Source organism: Ambystoma mexicanum, chromosome 11 (genome assembly GCF_040938575.1).
Source record: "Ambystoma mexicanum isolate Mex_15411 chromosome 11, UKY_AmexF1_1, whole genome shotgun sequence".
Classification (NCBI taxonomy): Eukaryota; Metazoa; Chordata; class Amphibia; order Caudata; family Ambystomatidae; genus Ambystoma; species Ambystoma mexicanum.
The window spans coordinates 401,212,698-401,236,400 of record NC_090934.1 but is presented as its reverse complement, the minus strand read 5'-3'; the positions used below and the strand labels follow the sequence as shown (position 1 = coordinate 401,236,400).

General features: G+C 47.6%; 1 protein-coding gene across 4 annotated transcripts in view; it reads right to left on the bottom strand.

The window, feature by feature from the left end:
• ARFGAP2 (ARF GTPase activating protein 2) overlaps positions 1-23,703 on the bottom strand; it is an 885,096-nt gene that overhangs the window by 581,859 nt on the left and 279,534 nt on the right. For all 4 annotated transcript variants that reach the window (XM_069623180.1, XM_069623182.1, XM_069623181.1 and 1 more), the window contains one exon: positions 179-315. In XM_069623180.1, coding sequence (XP_069479281.1) covers positions 179-315 — 137 coding nt within the window. The remainder of the gene's footprint in view (positions 1-178; positions 316-23,703) is intronic.

Here is a 23,703-nt window from a genome sequence, read left to right as displayed (position 1 = left end):
CCCATCTGCCCCCAAAATTCTTTACAGCTTTTGCAAAACCCATAACAAAAGTCACTAAAATGGAGTCTCTGTGCACCAGTACTGGCTTTGTGTTGCTTTCCCGCAAAGGAACACCTCATTTAATTATCTTCACATCAGAATCATGAACATTAAAAATTAGCAAGAGGTGAGAACTCACAAGGACTCATTGGCTTCTTTTCGGGCTTCCTCTGCCTGCTGCTCTCTCAGCTTTTCGGCCACTTGTGCCCGTCTCTCAATTTCACTGAAGCTTTGGCTGCTCACTTTCTGGGCACCAAGCCCTTTCTTGGCACCCAACTACAGAGGAAAACAGAGCAGATCCCCCTGTCAAACAGAATTCAAATAACAGGAGCAAAGCAAGCATCCAAGTGGCCGGCCGTCTTAGGCTCGCTGCTCGGGACCAGCCTTTAACTCTCACTTTAATAAAAATGTAAAATGAATGCATAACACTTGCCTATTCTACTGTGTACAAAAGTACACTGGAGCGATGCACACGCATGGCCAACACTTGCATACTCCAGGCATTCCAACGTGTACAAACATGTGTTGGTTAAGCATTTCAAATTAAAACCGCAATGAAAATAATTCACCTTTTTATGGTCTTGATAATGCTTACGGGGATATGTGCGTAGGTGTTAAGAAGCACTCCCATAACTACTAACGAGACATTGTGTGCAGTTGATAAGATTTCTGGTAATGACTCAGTTGCACTTCTGAAATGCTTTATTACCCATTTCCCCCAAAACACATTATGGATAGATAGGTTGCAGAGTGCAGAATCAAGCAGCAAGACTCACCCATAACATGTAAAAACATGATCACAACAAACCCGCTTTAAAGTCACACGATTCCAATTATTGCGGACAAAATTTAAAGTATTATGTAACACAAGGACCAACGCAGGCAACAGAAACCAGCAAAGCGTTAACACACAAACTAGAATTGTGTGTTCATCACGTTGGTAAACGTGTAGCGAAATCTGTAAACTAACCAGAAGCACTCCACACCAAATGATTTCTCCCACCCCCTAAAAGCTGCTGAGTTTAGACGGAATCCCTGCCTACCCTGATTAAATATGTTTAACGTTCTCTGTTTTTTCCTGTTGTATACCTTTCTTGGTCTCAAGCATAAGAAGAGCGCTCTGAAGTTATGGGAAAGCTACATCGTGGTGCTACAGTATAGATAAACCTCTGAAATAAAAACTGTTCAGCATGCAATGAACTGAATCAATGCCAAGATTTATGTTCAAATTTGAGCATCAACATTTCTGATGCTTCTCCTTGGAAAAGAACAAGTTACTTCTTACTTTGTAACGTTCTTTCGATGGAATGTTCCTCCGACGTATTCCTTATCTTGATAGATTACATTCCAGCTTTCTGGCCTCGGAAATTTTTTCAGTAGCGGGCGCTGCGCATAGACGTCCCTCGAGCTGGTGTCCCTCGACAGCCTTCGTCTCGGCGCCGACGTCATTGTGCGTATAAATAGACTCACGCAGCGGCCATTGCTCAGTTCCGTTATGAAGCTTGAAATTAGCTGTGCATGAATTGGTTATTGACCTTGAAGGAGCGTAAGCTGCAACTACAAGGGAAGTTTTACTGTGGGGATGGAAGGGAGGGGCGATAGGGAATACGTCGGAGGAACATCCCATCGAAATAACGTTACAAGGTAAGAAGTAACTTGTTCTTCGAAGGGATGGTGTCCTCCGACGTATTCCTTATCTTGATAGACTCCCATAGCAGTGGTGTGAAAAAGGAGGTGGGAGTCAAATTGGAATATTTCCCTTTAAGAATGAACAGAATGTAACACAGCTTTGCCAATTCTTGTCTCCTGGCTAGAGGAGGAATCCAGTCTATATAATTTTGTAAAGGTATGTGCGGACAACCATGTGGCAGCCGCACATATGTCCCGAATCGGTACCCCTCTTTGGAGAGCCGAAGAGGCTGCGATACACCTGGTTGAATGAGCCCTAAGGTTTTGAGGGGGCTCTTTCCCTGCCAATTTGTAGCATTCTAGAATGGCTAAAATAATTCATCTTGAAATGGTCTGTTTTGTGATTGGCAATCCTAATTTGTGTCCTGCATAACCTACAAACAGTTGGTCTGCTTGCCTTATTCTAGCAAGTCTGTTGATATAAAAACTCAAGGCACTCCTTGGATCCAGCCTATGTAGCCTCTCTTCCCCTTTCCCTGGATGGGGAGGAGGATAGAATGAAGGTAAGGTTATTTTCTGAGTGATGTGGAACTCTGAGACCACCTTTGGGAGGAAATTAGGCTTCAATTGTAAAACAACTGTCTGTTAGAGCCACTAGGAAGACTGTTTTAAGGGTGAGAAATCTTAATGAACAAGAATGGAGTGGTTCAAAAGGAGTACCCATCAGAAAATGTAAGACTTGATTTAAGTCCCACAAGGGAACTTGGAACGGCCTTTGGGGATAGATATTAGTTAACCTTTTCAGAAATTGGATTACTAGCGGTAATTTGAAATATGATGGCTCCTCCGCAGTGCGCTTAAAGATTGACAGTGCTGCGAGGTAGCCCTTGATCGTACCAACTTGAAGTCCTGAATTTTCCAAATAGAGCAAAAAAGATAACACCATTGGTGTACTGCATGAAAAAGGCTTGATCTTCTTTTCTCTACACCAGCTGCAATATCTGTTCCAACGGCAGCGGTATAAAGTCTTTGTTGCTGGCCTTCTAGCTGAAAGCAACACCTCCATGACGTCATCCGGGAGGTCCCAATCCTTGTATCTCAACCTTTCAGAAACCAAGCGTGAAGGTTGAGGGTTCTGATGTCTGGATGGAGAACCTGATCTCCCTTCTGTGAGAGAAGATCCTCTCTTTGTGGAAGACTAATCGGAGGGCAGATGGACATGCCCAGAAGGTCCGGGTACCATGTTCTCCTGGCCCAATCCGGGGCAATTAGGATCATAGTCTTCCGGAATCTTCTCAACCTCCTCATCTGAGGAATGACAGGGACTGGAGGAAACGTGTATAGAAGTGGAAACTCCCAGTCTACTACGAACGCGTCCCCTAGAGCTCCTCTCGGGGGAAATTCCCTTGAACAAAACCGATCGCACTTCCTGTTGATACTGGTGGTGAACAGATCCACTTGAGGGGTTCCCCAAAGGGGGAAGATCTCTTGAAGGACTTCCTGAGCTAGCTTCCACTCGTGGGAAACTGCACTGCCTGCTCAGAGCGTCCGCTGTCAAGTTCTTCTCTCCGGCTAAGTGAACTGCCAATAGAGAGACTCCTTCTTGAATTGCCCAAAACCAGAGCTGCATCGCCTCTCTGCACAGTGGCAGTGATCCTACGCCTCCTCTTTTGTTGAGGTAGTGCATGGCCACTGTGTTGTCCGTCACTATTAGGACATTCTTCCCCTGTACAGATGGCAGAAAAGCCTTCAGCGCTAGTCAGATTGCTCTCAGCTCCAACAGGTTGATGTGTAGTCTGGACTCCGATGGAGACCAACGATCACTGATGGTCAAGCCGTTGGCATGGACTCCACACCCTGTTAGTGAGGCATCCGTGATTACGGTTATCTCTGGCCATGGTTGCCAAAAGTGTTCTTTCAAGATGTTCTCCCGACAGGCCCACCACTGAAGGTCTCGAGCCACTCTGTCTGGGACTTGAAGGAGATCTGACATTCTTCCGGAGAATTGCGACCATTGGGTTCTTAGAGCCCACTGGAGGGAGCTCCTTCTCAGGCGAGCTTCTGGCACTAGGAAGATGCAGGATGCCATGAGGCCTAGCAACCTCAAAAAGTCGAAGGCTGGTAGACGTTGGGCATTTTGAAACTTGGTGACCATCTGTAGAATATCTTGAGCCCTCACATCTGGTGGCGAGGCTTTCCCCAGGGAGGTGTCCAGGACTGCTCCAATGAACTGGAGTCTCTGTGATGGTATCATTTGTGACTTCTTTAAGTTGAGGGAGAAGCCCAGCTTGTGAAGGAAGTGGCAGACATAATCTAGCTGGATCTGAGCTTGTTCCGAAGATACTGCTCTGATCAACCAATCGTCTAGGTAGGGGTAGACATGGATCCCTTCCCTCCTTAGACTTGCAGCCACTACAGACATTAGCTTGGTGAAGACCCTTGGGCGGAGGACAGCCCAAATGGCAGAACTCGAAATTGATAGTGAGAGTTGCCAATTGTGAACCTCGGGTATTTCCCGTGTTTGAGATGGATTGGCACATGGAAATAAGCATCCTGAAGGTCCAGAGATACCAACCAGTCCTGAAGCTGGAGGGCCTGGAGGATCTGAGAAAGGGTTACCATCTTGAACTCGTCTTTCCTGAGGAATTTGTTCAATTCCCTCAAGTCCAAGATGGGTCTCAGTCCTCCGTCCTTCTTTGGTACTAGGAAGTAGGGAGAATACAAACCTTTGTTCCTCTTTGCTACAGGTACCGGTTCCATGGCACCTTTCTCTAGCAGGTCTACAATCTCCTACATAAGGAGCGGGTCTGGAAACTTCAAAGAGTTGTTCCCTGGTGGATGACTGAGGGGTGTGTAGGAAGGGCAGGCAGTAACCTTGGGCAACTGTTTACAATACCCAAGCATCTTATGTAATAGCCTCCCATTCTGCCAGATGTTGGGTTAACCTGCCCCCTACTGGTGTCTTGTGAAGGGAGACCTCAGAGGGGTTTAGAAGAGGCTGACGCAGATGCTGAGGGTAAAGTGGCACCTTCTGCTGCGGTTTTTGTACCTTTTCCCAGTTCACCACGGGTGAATCGTTTCTGGCCCCTTTGAGCTGGGTGTCCTCTGCCTTTTCCGAATGCGGAGTAAAAGCGAAAGGACCTACCCCTCCAGGAGGTTCCCGAGGGGCGATTCGGAGTTTGTCGGATTGCACCCCCAAGAGATTTCGCTGCTGCCTTGGATGTTTGCAACTTCTCCAGGCTGTCATCAGCCTTCTTACCAAATAAAGAAGTGCCGTCAAAGGGCATGTTCAAAAGTCTGGCTTGTACATCGGGAGCAAAACCAGACTTCCCCAACCACGCAAATCTGCGGATTGTGGTACTTGCCGCCATGGCCCTGCTGATACTGTCAGCAGAATCAATGCCAGTTTGAAGGGACTCACATTGCATCTGTCCCATCTTTGATGATGTTTAAAATGCTTCCCTTTCCTCTCCTTCCAGGAGACAGTCAGCTGCAGATGAAGCACACTCCCAAAGTGTATGGCTGAATCTTGCAAGCGTGCAAGTGACGTTAATAGATTTAAGCACCATGCTACATGCCGAAAAATACTTTTTTTGACATAGCATCAAACCTTTTATCGTCCCCGTCTTGTGGAATAGTAGGGTATGCAGATCAACTATTTGATGAAGTTGCTGCTTGTACAACCAAACTCTCTGGAGTTGGATGTTTGCTCAAGTATTCAGGATCTGTAGCAGATACCATGTATTTGGCAGATAGTTTCTTGTTAACTGCAGGGGTTTCCCAATTAGCAGAGATCTTTCTTTGCAGAGCAGTATGAAAAGGAACAACAGGATCTTCCTGTGGACCTTTAACTAAAATGTCAGTAAGGTCATCCTGCTGAAAAGAAGGTGTAGGTGTAGACCACCCCAAGAATTCTATTATTCTTGCCATCAGAACGCTATGAGGGGTCTCAGCATGCTCCCCAGGGTCTGGTTTAGCAAACTCTACTTCTGGAGAAGTATCTAAACCACTTGCTTCATGTAAAGAGTCTTGAAGATCTTTTAACCTGTTCTCTTCAGAGATAAATTCCTCTGGTATAGGTGTTGTGGTCCTTTGTAAACCAAAAGGTCTCATTGTCGGAATCCTCCCCTTCCCCATATATAGAGGACAAAGCTCTAAAGTAATCAGACCTAGGGCATGGTTTAAAACCTATTTCTAGAGCAGAAGGGGCCAAAATGGTTGTCACTGGTTGAGAAAACGTCGAAGTGGTCTACGTGGAAGTCAAAGGCTTCGACAACCCCAAAAAGGGTGTTGAAAAAGTTAGAAGAGGCCTCGAAGTACTCGAGAGGATCGGAATCCTACTCTGAGTCATCGGGGTTGTCGACGGCATCCTCAAGGTAATGGTCGAGGTCCTCGACACCTCTACTGCCCGAGATGTAGCGACAGCTGTAGGTCTGTCTTTTATCGGCGTCGAAGACTGTCGATGCAACCGATTTATGCGTCGACGGAACCTTTGACAAAGGCATCAATGACGCAGATTTATGAGTCGAAGAAACCTTCGACGACAGCGTTGATGATGCGGATTTACTGCCTTTACTCGAGGGTTCATGACGCTCTCAGGTAGTTTCTTTCGCCGGGTGCAACGACGATTTTTTGGGTCTTTCACCCAGGGTATCACCTTTAGCCGTCTCCAAGGGGGTCGAGGCCGCTTTCTCGAAGACGCTAAGCATTCTCTTACGGAATTCCTCCCACTTAGCTGGAGAGCTGTGTTTCATGGGGCAGATGACCCTTTCCGTGGAAAAAGAAGACGACGAAGAAGAGAGAGTGTTTCGATCACGAAGACTGATAGGAATTTCTTTCGAGACCTTGAACGGGAATGTTTCCTTTGATGGCGAGGAGACGAATGTCTCGACACTGCCGAAGAAACTTTCGAGGGAGTAGAAGTTTTAAGAGTCTTACCTCTTTCAAGCTTCCCCTTACAATCCTTCATGGCTTTCGACCGTCATGGACATACATTCCTCGCATTCCGAACAGTGATGCTCCGATCCCAGGCACCACAAACAGATCCTGTGAGAATCCGTCAATGACATTTTCTTCCCACAATCACGACACTTTTTGAAACTGGACCGTGGGGTCGATGGTTCGTATGAGGAAGCCATTGAATAAAGATGATATCTTCGAAGAATAAGTTGAATCTTCTTGAAGAAAGAACTGAGCAACACGATTCCGAGGCCCACGAAGCACGGAAAAATGGAACTGAGCAACGGCCGCTGCGCGAGTCTATTTATACACACGATGACGTCAGCGCCGAGACGGAGGCTGTCGAGGGACACCAGGTCAAGGGACGTCGACGCGCAGCGGGCTCTACTGAAAAAATTTCTGAGGCCAGCAAGCTGGAATGTAATCTATCAAGATAAGGAATACGTCGGAGGACACAATCCCTTCGAAAGTATTTTACATGCAATGTGGGTTATTCGTTTATTTAACATTTTTAAAACTGAACACCTCAACCAAAGTGCTGTACAACAATATACAGAAGTACATGTTCAATGCACAAACCCAAAAAAAATGAAAAAGAAACCTACCTAAAAACAGGGGGGAGTGTGACAGAGGCGGGGAGACTTGAGAACTCTGGAGGTCAGGGTTTGCCATCCTTAACTGTGATACAACCCCTGGAAAGGTCCAAGGGGTTTCTCTTTCTCAGCAAAGAACATTGAAGTGACTGGGAGATCGACCGCATACTTGCTCCACGGGTCACCTCACTTAACTGGTGGATTCCTCTGGCCCCTAAAGATCCATAATTCCCCCTATATTTGCCACCATGCATTCTTTTTCTAATGTAATGCAGCTCTACATCATGCTAACATTCCTTCCCCTTGAAATTTCCAAATTATGGAAAAAAGACTATGGACTGCAGCAATCACCACATTAAGTAGCTTGTATGCAACCCACCCAGCTAAATGTGGAGCGATATGTAACATCTCTATACACTCACCACCAACTGAGCTGCAGAGTAAACAGAGTTTTGAATAGCCAAAGAAGACCATAAACAGTTGCATTTACCCAAATCAATGGTCCTCAATTTATCAAGACTGAATGGATCCAGGGCTGAATCAGAAATGTAGGGATAGAAACCGGTGACCAATGGTTAGAGGCCAATCTCTAAAGAAAACCCTTACATCAGAGATTTAGCAGTTCGTTACGCTCAGATCGGAGAAAACAAAAAAGTGCCCGAATACAAATTTGCCCAATTATAAAAAAATTCAGAACCAAGCTGTTCAGCTGAACTTTAGCCTTCATAGAAATGACCCAGTCTCTCATTGACGACAATCTTTACATTGGGTCCTGTTAGGAAAGTTTCATAATTGTATAATTTTCCCTCCATGTGTCAACCCCCAAACTTTTTGCTGCTGTTTAGACACCATTGACTGACTGCCAGAGAAGCACAGCCTTCTGCTGCACTCCTCTGGGCTTTTGCTCACTTTTTATGGGGAAACTGACATGCCCTTAAGACAGTCAGTACTGGGAGACTTTGTACCCCTTAGTCCTTTCCTCATGTTGCAACTCTTGTGCAACATGTAACAAGTGTGCAATGTATTTTACCATCCAGCACACTTGGGTCTATAGTCATTTCCTAAGGCCCTAGAAACTCTCGCTGGGCGTTTTATGAACTATGCAGATATGTCATGGATTGGACTGGGGCAGCCATCTTTTCGCATTATTTTTAACCCTTTCCTGCCATGTTAACCGTGTTTGGCACCAATAGGTAGCCTAGCTCCAAAATGGCCATGCCACGAGGTTCTTTGTCCTGTCCTTTGGCCATCTTGCCCCTTCACCTTCCCCAGGTCGAGTCAACCCGGGTCAGTCCTTATTTGCTCATGCACTTTCCCACGAATCCCAATGCTTTTGCGGGCTTCTGCATGCCTTGTGTGTGTGCCTCCAGGATGTGGGCTGGAATGTCTGGTTCCAATACACATCCTGGGTGCCAGAGAGTCTGGAGTGCCATAAATGACTGGGACCACTGTGGTTTGTGATTGGCCCACGTATGGAATGTGTGTTTGTGACCAGATCTCCCATTGGGTCCTCTCTGTTTTGGCGCGAAGGGAACTTTTGATAAGAGGAGGCTGAAAACACCACTACCATGTCGATCTCCCGAGTTCTCACTGAACAAAGGATAGGATCCAAGTATCCTGCAACACAAAGCCGAGTCGAGGAACTGCTGGTGACCCGCTGGAAGGTTTGGCACCCTGAGCCCGCTGTCGACCCGTGGGACCCCTTCGCATCTGGTCATCCTAGAAGGTCTGCAAAGACGCTTCGACCCATTAGAATAGTGGGACCAACTATTCTCAGCACCTTCATCAAACTCTGCAAGTAAGCTTTCTCGAAAGTGTCCCTGGGCCAACCAGTGGGCTGACCAGCTTACAGAGTCACTTTGTTCGGTCACCGCCGCCGTTTCGAGGAGGCCCTCGAAACTTGGTATACTGCTAGCTCTGTGTCCCCGGCACGCTCACACCGAATTTCGTACACTTGGCCTTCCCAGCTCTGAAGTGAGACGAGTGTGCCATCACCGGAGTAAACATTGTTACTGTGTTGCCCTGCAGCGGCAACGTCCTTTGCAAGTCTGCTGCATTTGTGACCCTCTTGCCCCTGAAGCCTGCTGCAATGAAACTGGGTCGATTCATCCACCCGGAGCGGAGAAATAGTCACCGTCCCGTTTGGGAATCATCGCTGTATCTCAGGAACTAAAAAGGTGCCGAGACGTCCTTTTTGCCGCATTTGAACCTTCAAGCGAAGTGGACTGACTGTTTCCTTGCCATCTAGGTTGACATATTTCGTGAATTTCCCTCTTTGGACCCCAATGGTCTTGTATATACATTGTATTGATAGTGATGTGTTGGTTAGTGTTACTGTAATTCTTTTGCTATGGTCTATGTTACAAAGGCCTTGCAATAAATGTGTCTATATTTTTGATAGAACACCTGTCTGGAGTAATTTGTAAGTGTCCTTGCTCTGTGTGCTCATTGAGGTCCTTCAGTCACCCTCACCCCTCCTGAGACTTAGTCTTGACCGCCTGCCATAGCTACCCTGATTGGTCTGGCTTGTTCCAAGAAACTAGGCTGGCCTTTTGAACCTCTGCCCCTCCAGGTCAGAGTTCAGAAATCCACCTTAACAGGTCCCGGTAACATGTTTAAGGTATCAAGTCTTGTTTTTAACTGCGTACACAGTTTTGCTCCACAGCACCTACAAAATAAGATTCAAGAATAAAAGATTTCCTGACATTTACGACCAATTGATCAGCGTCTACTGTCTATGCGTTGAACATTTAATCTAAAGGTGACTGCATAATTGACATCTCTGGTTTGAAACTTTGGATCTTTCTTCCTCTTTCGAACTTCTAAATATCAAATGTTTTACAATGAAATAAAGCTCTTATAACGGGGCTCTACTGTTAACTATTGCTAATCCTGAAATCTTGGTGGCAGCTTCTGTTTACCAAGTGCCTTGGTTTATGGCGCCTGAAAAAATCCCACAAAACAAATGAACTTCCTCATTACGAATTTGGAGGTAAATCAGTAGAATTACTGCCAATATCGTTTACCATTACTGCCACTCGGTCCCGTGGGTTTACCATGGGATTACGAGTGGTGGTAGGACTAGATGGGTATTTTGAAGATTACTGTGAGCGGTAAATGTGTTATGTTATGTTGTCTTATAATGACTACTGTTCCCACTGGGACAGTTGCCAGGCGCTCGCGTGGCTCTGCAAGAAAGAGGGTGGAGTGTGTTAATGAGGGTAGAATGATGGGACAGGCCCAGAAACAGGAGGAATTGGTGTCTGTGTGTATTGGCGTGTAGGTCAGTTGGTTCTGTGCACTAGCGTGTTGTATCCTCAAGGGTAAGACTCAATGCTTTGATTGGTTTCTATATTTGAATGTTATGTTGGGTGTGTGTTTCATGTGTGGTTTTGGGGATAGTTTGATCATGTGCACTGGCTTGCTGTATCCGTAAGAGGAAGGTCCAGTTACTTCTTGTATGCAGTGTGAGAAACCTGGGTAAGGGAACCGAGGGGTGTGCTTATGGAAATGCCCCACGTGAGACGCAGTATTATAACGGGCGAGGAGGACAAAGTCCCTGTGGCTTTTATAGGCTACTCTACATCTACCTCCCTTCCGCCCAATAATTCTCCCTTACTAGAATACAACAACCCCTCCGCATCTGGTAAACCCATCAAAAACTACAACTGGATACTCCCAATCATTCATTTTCACATCCCTCAGATAATTCATGCCTGATCACCCAATCTCCCTTGACAAAACACTACCATTCCCACAATCCCCTCTGTTCAGTTCACAATCCCGGGTATCACTGTTTGCTTCATGAACCCTATGAATCCCATCCCTCTGTCATTTTCCGACTTCCCAGTCAAATGTGACCACAAACCCTCTTACTCACTGCACAGCCCCTACACAAACCACCGTTCCGAGATCTCCACAAACCCCTCTAGTATGAGGGTTATAATCCCATAAACACTTCTTCCTCTCTATATCCCATAGGATATTCTAACACTCTAAACCTCCCCTCTTCCGACAAACACTTTTCTGCACCAAGGAAAATAACAGACTAATTCCAGAGCTGTTGCCCTAATGTGCCCTATACCAGGGGCCAGGCAGAGTCAGGCAATTGACCAGAATTACACACCTGACAGTCCTTTCATTTCCACTTGGGGAATAAAAGGTGGAGCACGAGAACACAGGACGAGCAAGGCAGACCGCACGTGAGAGCTAACTCAACACGACAGTTCAAGAGGAGACAATGGCGCATACCGAGAGGCTGACAAGGAAGGAAGCAACCTTGCCCTTTCTGCCCAAGGCCTGTGAAACCTCTGCAGAAGGAATTGTAATACCTCGAACAATGCTTTTTTTAATTTAATTTTATTGGGATTTAGCTGCAATCGAAGCTTTTTAGCCATTTACAGTTTACAACAATTCCAAATAACAATTGAATAAATAACAAACAACCCACACAAAGCACTAAAAAAAGGAAAAAAAAAAGAAAAAAAAAACAGGCCTGAACATGTCAGTTATTCAACCACATAAAATCACTTGTTCCTTCAAGCTTATTGATAATGATTTACACTAACTCTAATAAAACAAAAGTCACAGATAACCTGGATCCTTGTAACCAAAGTATCCAAATGTCTTTTTTTGTAAAAATGTGATTGTTCGCAAAACATTTACATAGCAGAATTCGTTGAGGGTCATTCACACCATGACAGCTCATTATCAAATGGTGAAGCGACTCCCTTATATATGTCCACAAAGTCTACAAGCATAGTCTCTTGTGCCTTTTGGTTTCCTAACTTCAAGAATTTCTTTAGTTGGGAGAAAGTTGAGTCCTAGTCTTAGGAATTGCTGACGCAATGCTGCTGAAGGAAACTTACTCAGATATTTGAGGATTGTACCACGCTTATTGACTGAGACACAATAATTCCCATAAAGTTTGAACGATTGTGTGGCCTGCAGGGTCTCAATCCAGTCATTCGTACAGGTGTTTTTTTTTTTTTTAACAGTCTGGATTTTCAATAAATAAATTCTGATGTATCAATTGAATTCAACAAATGCAGACATTTGTTGCCCCATTTCACAAGTAAGGACTCTCTTTCAGTCTCAAGCGCCAGCTCAAGTAGCATAAAACCACTATCAGGTGGTGGCAGTTTCATTTCCGATTTGAAAGATAGTGTTTTCCAACTCACGTAGGTAATAAGAGAGGTCAGCCCTAACTCTTTCCTCATCACTGCCATTGGAAAAATTTGGGAGCCCAAGAACCAGTCGCCAGAAAAGGCCCTCTAAAATTTGCCATAGCTTCCAATTTTGCTGAACTGAACATTCATCCTCATAGGTTAAAATAGGAACAATCTTCATGCTGTAGAAAGTCATCAGAGGCGTCCGATAAAATTAGCAGTTTCTGAATTTAATCAGTCTTGACTGGGCGGTAAGCATCTTTAATTTACGTCTCAGACATACTTCCCTTGGGACATCGCTATTACTTGCATTAATAGGTAGCCCCAAGTAGGGCATTTCTGTTTCTTGGATCCGGTCACCATTTATGTACCAACCCTTAGATTTAAAGTGCTTTCGTTTAGTGTTGCCGAAGATCAGGACTGCAGATTCAGCAGCATTTACACACAGGTCATTCGAAGATAGAAAGCACGACAAGGCGTCCAATTGGTGCTGAAGCCCAATCGAAGTTTCATCGAGGAGGGCAACATCATCCGTATACAGCAGTCTGACTGGAATTCCGGAAATAGATGGTGGGGAACATCTAATGCCCTCAAACGCATCAGAGATATACAACTTAAAGATGGCCGGAGCCCAACGGCACCCCTACTTGAGGCCCACTCCTGTTTTTATGGGGTGTGTCATATCTCCCTTTTATTTGATTTAACCTGGATGCTGGTATCGGAGTGTAAAGCTTTAATTGCCTCATGCAAGTCAGCTGAACATCCCCAATATTTTAGTTTGAGCCAGAGCTTTTCTCTGTTGACTGAATCAAAAGCTTGCGATAAGTCCACTGATGCCAGGTATACATTCTCACTGCTCTTCTTTATAGTTCTCAATTTTAAGTAGTTAATCAAGAATAAATTCAACGATGTTCCAATTCCTTTCTCGAAACCGGCTTGTCAGCGATCACGGTGTTTAGATTTCAAGCTCCAGTTAACAAGATGGTCCAAGATCAAGGCTGCAAACAACTTGCCAATAACATACATGAGGGCGATAGGTCTGTAGTTCGTTGGAATGGACCTATCACCCTTCTTGAAAATTGGAACAATTATGGATTTTGTCAATGAAACCGGAATGACACATCTTGCTTTGATCAGTGAAAACAGATGGTACAGGAAGGTCGCCCATTCCTTGGGGTTCTGTTTTAGTGTCAAATTTGTGAGGCAATCTGGTCCAGCAGCTCTTGAACTACTGCAAGTTTTAATTAGTGTAACAAAGTCCTCCCTCTCTGTCTCAAATGCCCAACTCTGACAAGATTTCTCTTCAACCAAGACATTTGGTCTGTAGCCCTTGAAAAGAGAAGGGAAAAGTGGTCCGTCCAATCCTTTGCTGAAATTGGGTTCATTGTGAGACTCTTGTGGACCATCCAGTGAATTAAAAATTTGCCAAATCTCCCTTGAATTTTTGGAAGCAATGAGTTTCAACATATGTTCTGCATTTGATTGCACCAGCGAGTGTCTATGTTGTTTCATCCAATTATTATGAGCCGTTTTGCTCTTCTTAACAGCTTCATATGACGTCACTACAGGATTTTTTTTATAAGCTCTTATTAGACACTTTAAGTTCCTTTTCCGCTCATCCACTTTATGATCACATTTATATCTATGGCTAAATCTTTCATTTCTCCCTGGGCCCAAGCTCTCATGATAAACAGCTAGGTGCTTCGTTTAGTCTATGTCATCCGGCCTCCCAGTGTTCCTTAATTTCCTTGTTAGGTCCAATACATTATTACAGGATAGACTCAATCTATTTCTTCCAGGGTGCAGTTCCAGAATGTCTGTTTCCATAGCAGGAGTTGTTTGGGCACCCGGAGAGAGGCATAACTTAAATATATTGTGGGGCGTGGCTTGGACAGCCATGTAGAGGGTCGTGTTCGTGTGGAGCTCCGTTGATCCTGAGATGATCCTGTGGGAGCGGTGAGCGTGCGGTGACCAGCTGGTGCTGGAAAATTACATCCATGCGTGTGAACATGGAGGCGACACCCGTTGAAAGTCTGGTGGGTGTAGAACGCTCGGATCCCGAACTATCCCTACATGTCTGCCACGGGTCCCGGATCGGGGACAAGGACAAAATGGCAGCTGTAACAAAGGAGATGGCAGAGATCGCAAGAGTGCCGCTGCAATCGTCCGTCTAGGACTGGCAAAGCCCCCGTGGTGAACTCCGCGATTATCGCCCGCGGGTGGACTGGGAAGCGGAGAGAGAGCGCTGGGAGAGCGCACGACGGAGGATGCACGAACCTGAAGCGGATTTAACCCACGGGCTGTAAGGGCACAGGATCCTGCCGAGCGAACTGCCAGCCGTGACTGGGCCTGCGGCGGAGTCGTTGGAACGCCGCTGGCGCCCAGGAAGACACATTGTGGCAGCGCCGGAGGGGAAAGGCCGCGTGATTGTTGCATCGGCAACAAAGTAGCCGCGGACCCTGTGAGCGGTGAAATCGTGGGCGCGGCTGCTGCTGCAGGCCCCTCGGCACTGCGAACCTACTCTGAGAAGGGAAAAACCCCATTGAGACTGCCGACAGACTGAGGCTGATCTACAGTGCGCTCTGGATACCCTCGGGCTGGGTTGCCTGAGAGGAGGGCAGTCGTGGGCGCTGTGGGGTGCGCTGGGCCCCCCCTTGGAGACACGGAGTGAAGTGGATGCTGTGACACCATAGGGTCCAACACGGACACAGCACACCATATGAGTGTGCATTGGCCTGATCACGCCGGGCCTGCGCCTTGGAACGTCAGCGCGGAATAGGCCGAACGGGCTGATTTAAGACTTTTTGTTGATCCCTTGATGCCTACTAGGGCCCCCTCTGAAGCACACAGGGGCCCCCTGAATATGGGTGCGGGAGTGCCACATTGGTGACCGCCCTATACACCGGATGGCCTTGTGCCTGCGAAGCGAAGGCACGAAGGGGATGGGTGAGCGCTCTTGAGCGCTGTTCATGGATGATGCACGGCGGAGCCCGGTAACATAACACCGAGGGCGCGTGAGTACGTGGGAGGACACAGCCCACTCTGGGCGCGTGCGGTGGACAGGCGCAGGTTTGGACAGCAGTGGGTGGTTTGTGACCACGCGGACAGTGGTGTGAAGAGAAGCACGGCAGGGTCTTACCCAACTGACGCAGCAGGATGTCCTCCAAAGTGGTGCGACCCCGGATCAAGCAGCCCACGATGGAGGCCTACGCCAAGTCGCCCCCGGACGTGGAGGGGGGCAAAAGTAAAGAGACCCCTGTGGCGGAACCTGATGTCCAGATGGAAGCGGCTGGAGGTAAGTAGCACGTTGCGGAGGCACCCATGGTGCCATAGTCATGACACTGGGAATGGAATATAGGATGGTATTGTGCTTGTGGGGAGGAAGTCACGGTATCTGCCGGCGGGTCCCGTTGGACGCACTTCTCCTAAATAGATGACGGGGAGCTCCTGGGAAGCACCTTCTGAACCCAATAGGAGTATACTTAGTTAGGTCACTGTTAGATTGGTGACGCCCTGCGGGGTCCTTGTTCTCGGATACGAAACCGGTCCAGACGTGGGTGGGCCTGAGATCCAGGGATGGAGCTGGGCAACTGTTGAGGGTTGGGGGGGGGGGGGGGGGGTGGGGGGAGTTGTGTGCTGTGGTGTGGATTTGGGGGATGGGGGGTTTTGTTTGTAAATAGTAGGGAGAGAGCCGAAAAACAAACTAGCAAGGGGAGCATTAAGGGAAGGGTTAGGATGGGGATAGTCCGAACAGATGGCAGTGGGTAATCTCAAAGTTGTGACCTGGAATGTACGGGGCCTTAACAGCTACCTGAAACGAAATAAAGTGATGCTGTACTTAAAGAGGATGCGTATAGACATAGCCCTGCTGCAGGAGACCCACCTCACTAGGGAGAAGCTGGAGGTGGTTAAGAGGAAATGGAAGGGCAATGTTATGGGTGCTGCGTACTCGGCGTACGCTAGAGGGGTTATTACTTGGGTGGCGCCGCATGTGCCGTTTCGGGTGCTTGGCTCTACGGTAGACCCGGAGGGTAGAATGGTGGTGGTAACGGGTCTCCTGGAAAACAGGGAAGTGCATATCATAAATTTGTACGCCCCCAATAACGACACAGCGGCTTATTTTAGGACCCTTTACAGTAAACTTGGCCCCCTGGCAGGGGGTACGGTTGTGTGGGGGGGGACTTTAATTGTACTTTGAATCACAGGATAGACAGGTCAATGGACAGGGCAGGGAAAACGGCGCCGGCGGCTAAAGCTGTGGGAACCTTACTGAAAGACCTAGGCCTAGAGGATGTGTGGAGAAGGTTGCATCATATGGATAGGCAATATTCACACTACGCAGCGCCACATGTTTTGCACACAAGGCTAGATTATATGTTTGTAACGGCCGAGATAGTGGGAGACATAGTGGGAGCGGAATACAAGGCCTGAGTATTATCTGACCACTCGCCCTTGGTAGTAGAGTGGAGACACCAGCCCCCAAGACCGCAGATCCCAACATGGAGACTCAGGACCGAGGCTCTGCAGGACGAGGGGTTCCGGGAGGGTCTGAGGGATGCCATCGAAGAATATTTTGATATAAATACGGGAAGCGTACGTTCTGTGGGCACACTGTGGGAAGCGTTCAAGGTGGTGGTGCGTGGGGTAGCCATTTCCAAAGCTAAAGGACTCCAGGGGGGTATAGGAAAGGAACTCCAAGAAGCGGAAAGGGAGCTGGAAGGTCTCACACGTTGCGAGAACACTGCCCATGATAACAGAACCAAGATAAAAGAGCTACGGTTGTCCTGCAGTGCATTTTGGGATAGGCTGTGCAGACTCAATTATAGGAAATATACGGAGAGGATACACGCAGGGGGCGACAAGCCGGGCAGATTGCTGCCCTGGCTATATAAGAGTGAGACCCCCCGCTCAGTGATCAGTGAGATTATAGATGAGGGAGGTTGCCTCTGCAACACCCAAGAGGGGGTAAACAAGGAGTTCCTCAAGTTTTACAGACACTTGTACGAGGACACAGGGGAGGATATGTGTCAAGACATACTGGACACATTGTAGGACAGAGTTGCCCACCCAAGACGACCTAGAACGCGCGGAGTTAGACGCACCTGTCACCTCGGATGAGCTGGAGGTGGTGATTCAGAATCTGCCCACATGCAAGGTACCTGGTTCGGATGGGTTGCCTAGTGAGTTTTATAAAACATAAGCAGGAGCTACTCCAGCCACTGCTTGCCACTTTCAACGAGGCCTATGAGCAGGGGGAACTCCCATTGTCCCTCCGCAAGGCTGTGATCATCCCACTCTTGAAACCAGGTAAGCCGGCCGTGGAGTGTGGGTCTTACAGACCGTTGTCCATGCTCAACCAGGACAGCAAAATACTTACAGCAGTGCTGGCTAATAGGCTGAAGAAGGTGATCGGGAAGTTGATACACCCAGATCAGACGGGATATGTTCCAGGCAGGAACATCACCGATAACCATAGGAGGCTACACCATATCATTGACCAAACTGAGGAGGATACGGGCGAGTTGGCCATAGTGTCGTTAGACGCCGTCAAAGCCTTCGACTCGGTAAGATGGCCCTGGCTGAAAGCGGTCCTGAGGGGATACGGAATGGGACCTGGATACCTCAGGTGGGTCCAGTTGTTCTAGAGCACCCCGATTGCGAGAGTCAAAACGGGGCCCACAGTCTCAGACACCTGGCAACTTAGCAGGGGTACCAGGCAGGGATGCCCCTGGTCACCCATGCTATATATACTAGCATTAGAGCCATTGGCAATATGCCTGCGACAACAATATGGGGAGGTGGGCATAAGTACTGTAAGTGGTAGGCACCTGATATCACTATATGCGGATGACATGTTTCTTTATTTGCGTTATTATCTGGAAGAAAATCTGCAGTATGTGCTGGAGGTAATGGAACGGTACGCCATCCTTTCAGGCATATCTGTGAACCCTAGAAAGTCTAGTCTGTTTCCTTTGGGCGGATATAGGAATGTCCCGTTACAGAGGCTGCCTATCCTGCCAATACCGTGGCAGATTGAGACATTTAGGTATTTGGGAGTAAATATTTACCATAGGATCGAGGCGGAACACAAACATAACACGGAAAAAGCGATAGAGGGGATCAAGAACAGCATGATGTTTTGGGCTAGATTTCCCCTGACTATGATGGGGAGAGCGGCCTTGCTCAAGATGGTGGTCCTGCCTAGACTCTTGCACTTTTTCTTGAATGTCCCGTTTTTGATACCCAGGAGCCTATTTGTGAAACTTCATAGCGTGTGTAGGGGTTTCGTATGGGGTAACTCCAGGAACAGGGTGGCTCTGTGGAAGCTCCAGAACCCGTGTGACAAGTGGGTATAGGCCTGCCAAATTTTTAACTCTATTACCTGGCAGGGCAGCTGCTGTATGTGGCCAGGTGGCTTTCGGCCAAAGACTCGGTAGAGGCTAGGCTTCTGCGTGGGGACTCAGCCCCATACTTTTTGAAGGAAGTGGTGTGGTTGCGTAGGGACAAGCTGGTGGGCAGGGGGCGGCTGCTGAGGCTGGGCTGGGAGATCTAGCAAAGGCCATGGAGGATGATGGGGGATTCGGAGCCGTACTCCCAGCAGGCCCCACTGGTGGCGCTGTGCGGGAGAGACTCAACTACTTGAATCGGTCCGTAGATACTGGAACAGGTATGCCTGGCCACCCTCGGAGACATATGGCAGGAAGGGGAGGCATTGGACTTTCAGAGGTTGCAGAAGAGACGGGGGTGCATGGTGGCCAATATATAACTTACGCTAGGCTTGTGAAAAAGACTAGAGAAAGATGGCCTGAGACAGTGCTTGCAGAGGATCCTGATGCCTCCCTGGAAACTATGTATGATGTATCGGAGGGCGGGCACAAAATATCGAGGATATACGAGCTCCTGCGAGTAAGGGCTGGGAAGGAATTGCTCCAATTGAGACAAGATTGGGGAGAGAGGTGGGAGGACCCATGACAGACGGGCAATGGGAGTGGGCCCAGAGATACCATAAAAAGGTGTCCCGGAACGCGAGATTCCAACAACTTCAATTGTACGTTACCCATAGGGCTCATCTGACCCCCGGGAAAATTGCAAAGTTTGGGGGAGCGGCTACGCAATGCCCCAGGTGTGGGGAGGTGAATGCGGGGCTGCTACACATGTTTTGGGCTTGCCCGGAAGTGCACAGGTTTTGGGATGAGGTTAAAACGAAACAGGCTGGTGGGGGAGTGATGTTGGACGTAGAATCGACCTGGTCATGCATGCTTGGGCTTTTTCCTAGACCCCGACATTCAAAACATAAGCAAGATGAAGGACTTGGCTTATGTTTTGGCCAAGCGCAGGATTGCCATGGGCTGGAAGGCGGCCCACAGACCTAGGGTGGAGCTATGGTGGGCGGACCTCTTAAAATGGGCGGAAGCTGAATCTGTGGTCTGGTTTGAAGCGGTCACTAGGGGGGGCGAAGAGGAAGTAGGGCCCCTGCTGGCCTGGCAGCAATTGGTGGCCTCTATGGCAAATCCTCACCAGGGTAACAACAGAACAGAGGACTCGGATGATGACCGCTTAAGTATTGTGCTACCCGATAATGCTCCAGTAGACGACATGTGAGAACTCGCTCTAGTTCAAGGGGGGGGGGGGAGGAGTTGGGGAGTTCAAATGGAAATGTGATGGTCTAATGATGTTTTCTTTGCGTATTGAAACAGTTGTAATGTGTGTTTTGTTTGGTTTTGAAAATAATAAAAATATATATTTTTTTTAAAAACTTCAATATATTGTAGCCGCTTTGTAGGGTTTCAATGACTGTCATGGCTACTACACTTGAATGAAGATTATCGGAGGCGAAGAAATAGTCCAATGTGTAGGACTCTTTCCCCCTCCTCCAGGTTGGCCCTGGCGGTATGTCTCCTATTATGGCGCCATTTAGTAAAGAGATGTTCCTCAATTGTAGTTCTTTCCTCAACAGTCCTCGTGTTTCCGGTTCTTGTAGGTTACTAGTTTGATGATTTATTAAGGCATTGGATCTGTCAAAGCAATATTTAGGTGGCCGCACAGAATAATGTTCAAATTGGAGTTTGCCATCATTGCAGTTTCCAGCTCTTCCAACAACTGTTCAATGAACCCCTTTGCTGCCGGGTCCTTGATGTTGCAGTATAAATTACAGAGTAAGATCGTCCTTGTAGTATCCCCCTCGCAAGACTGGTATTACAGCAGAAGGATCTGGATCAGAGGTGAAACTTTCTTTACCCATCTGACTCTTAGGCCACAGCTCTCTTTGACCACAGTCAATAGGCCAGCCATAGGTCTGCCCTTTAGCCCCTTAGTTGCTGGGTTGGGGATGGTGACAAAGCCTTCAAGAATGGGCTGGGCCCAGAGCCACGTCTCTTGAAGACAAACAATATCAAAGTCATCAAATCGAATACTCCCTTCTCCCAACAAATGTTGAAAGCCACGAGTGTTCCACGTACCCAGTAGAACATAGGGAGCGGTGTTGGTGTTTCCGAACTTTTGCCATTATGATCTGTGCCCATGTGTGCTGGCCAACCAATCCCAATTTTCCTCAATCTTGTGGACCCGAGTCCTCCCGGTTAAACCAGGAGTGTCCTTAAGTGACTGAGTTATCACTATTCGGAATTTATCAGTATTTTTTTTTCATCCCTTCATCCTTTCAGTTTGGGTTTATTCTTGGAGTCCATTTCGCCTCGGTTTTGCTACCTGCATGTTTTGCATAGAAGGAGGATTTGGCATCTGTTGTGGGCTTGCTGCTGTTAGTTTTACCCCGCTTAGAAGACAGGTAGGCATCAGAATTATACTCATCGTTGATTCCTGAGTAAAACTAGTAACTGCAGTTATTGCAAAGCCCATTGTTTTCAGGGGGTCTGTAATTTGTACCAGCACTTTTTTAACTTCCATTGTGGCAAGGTACAGTATCACCCTATCGTTTCTCAGTTCATCTGAGAAATCTACCAAAATTAGATCCTCAGAGTTGATCCCGGCGAGTGAAGAGATGCTATGAAAGAGCCTTAAGATGTTAGCCCTGTTGAGAATGAGATTGTCTTTAATGCACAGAATTCTACTCAGTTCCAGGCAAATAGGATATCCAACCCATTCATTAAGGGGGTTCTTGCCTCGTTTGACATTTTCCGATTTGGGGCCAACTGAGTCATGATGGTTCTTAGTCCATTTTGGCTGTTTGCCTATGGCCCATCTGTTGTCTTCACGAATCCTGAAGCATCTTTCCGCATCAGAGGACTGATCATCTCGCGGGGATCTATTCCTGTGCACTCTTGATACCACCCTTGTTTTATATCGGGGGTTTGCATTTCTTGGCAAAGTCGAACTCTGTTCCTTGAAATCCGATGAGCTCGATGTATCACCATCAATACATGTAACGCTCACCTGGTATCCACGGAGACATCACTCAGCCTGTTCTGACCTCTTACGACCTCGAACCCTTCCCTGGAGTCTACTCGACTGGAGACTGGGCCTGAAACACAGGATTGGTAGAGTTTAACTCCCTATTGTCTCTGTGTGCTTGAACCCCTTCTTCCCCGGGTTCCAACCTTTCCCTTTGATCCACAGCTCACCTTGTTTTCTTGGAAAGTGTGCTCTCTGTCCTGCTTTCAGCGCAGGGCCGTGTTGATTGATGCAGGCTCGTTGCTGCCTAGTTACTTCACTGGCAAGAGTCTGACAGGTAAGTATAAGGAGTCTTTTGAACAGTTCTCCAACTTCTTTCCTTTCCTTCCTTAGATGATGGCCGGCGTCCGGGGATGGCGACGTGCTGCTGAGATGAGTAGGGCTGAAGGTGAGTGAGAGCGCGATGCGCGATGCGACCCTTTCGTATTTGTATTGAACTGAGTTCTTTTTCTGTGTCTTTTAGGTGCTGCAACATTTTCAGCATGGATGCCGGTTATGAAGAAGAAATGCGGTGAGTAAGCGCGGTATGCGGCGCCTCTGGATGTTTCCACGCTAACCTGGAGTGTCTTTTCCCTCTTGCAGATGGATGAGTCGTTCCGGAGACAGAGTTCCCCCAGAGCGGCTGGGATTCAGGTAAGCGTTGAAGCTCATACAGTCTGTAAAAATAAGCGAAGATTTGCTGAATGCTTACTAATGCCTTTTTTCTGTTCTTTTCCCTTTTCCTTAGGAAGCGGCGTACCGGGATGGGAATGACACCGCTGAAGATGCCCGCAGAACAGAAGGAGCGATGAATGATGGGCAGAAGCGCCGCAAGGCAAGGCTGTTCCTAACTGTGTTCTTGCAGGAGCTGAGCGCAGAAGAAAGATGCAGGCCTACTGGAGACCGATCTGACAACACGGTGAATATCACGCTGCAGGTGCAGAAAACACTAAGCATGTTTCTCAGCCTGGGCGTGGCTTAAATAGTCTCTGGGTATCCCAGGTGTCTCTGGGCTGAACCACACCCAAAGGACTAGACTGCACATGCAGTTCTGGGAACTGAAATATGTGGGGGCATCCATCATGTCCCCATCAATGCACTACAAGTCCAATCCCCAATGTTATCCTATGGGAGTGAGTGAGTGAGTCTGGTGCCACAAGCGCCAAGTCTGACTCCAAGTGGGTCTTTGGAGGGATGGAAAGGCCCTTGAGGGCCATGTAGGTGATCGTGGCCTGGCTCCAGCCTGACATCCTAGAGGGCTGGGGAAATGAGGGGCAGGAATCATGACAATACCCTCAAAGTTAGTGGCCTCCAGCAAAATGCTCAGGGAGGATACCCAGGCATCATTTGCTTTCAAGGCCGTTAAATCGATCCCCAAAACCTCATCCCAGTCTGCTGAATAAACTGAGCGGTTCATCAAGTCCTCCAAATCACTCTTAGAGACTGACGTTCTCGGGGTGTACTTGTTCCTTATTTCCTTTACTACCTCAGATCTTTGGTTCCTCGTACAGATCTTCATCAGAGTCCACACTTATGTGGGATTTGTCATTTTGCTTCTTAGATGACCCGGAAGCATGCTCCTTTTGTCTTCATGGATGACCTGTTTGAGGGCCAAGTCCCTAAAATTCTTTATTGCTGAAGGTTGGCGTCATTGTACAGTCTTTTCAGATTTGGTAGTAAAGTTTACTTGTTTAATTTGTCTATTGGGCTTGATGGGTTTGCTCCCAGGACAAGTCTTACTGATGGTGCCCTTTTCCGTATCACCACCATTCGCGAAGATGTCAGATTCTTGAGGAAGATGCCATGGGTTGCCTAATGTTAACAGTCGGAATAAAGGACCCCATAAGTTGGCGGCAATACCCAGCGTGTCATGACCCAACAATGGATTCCCCTTGTCACAACTCCCTCCGCCTGGCCTCCCAGGTGGA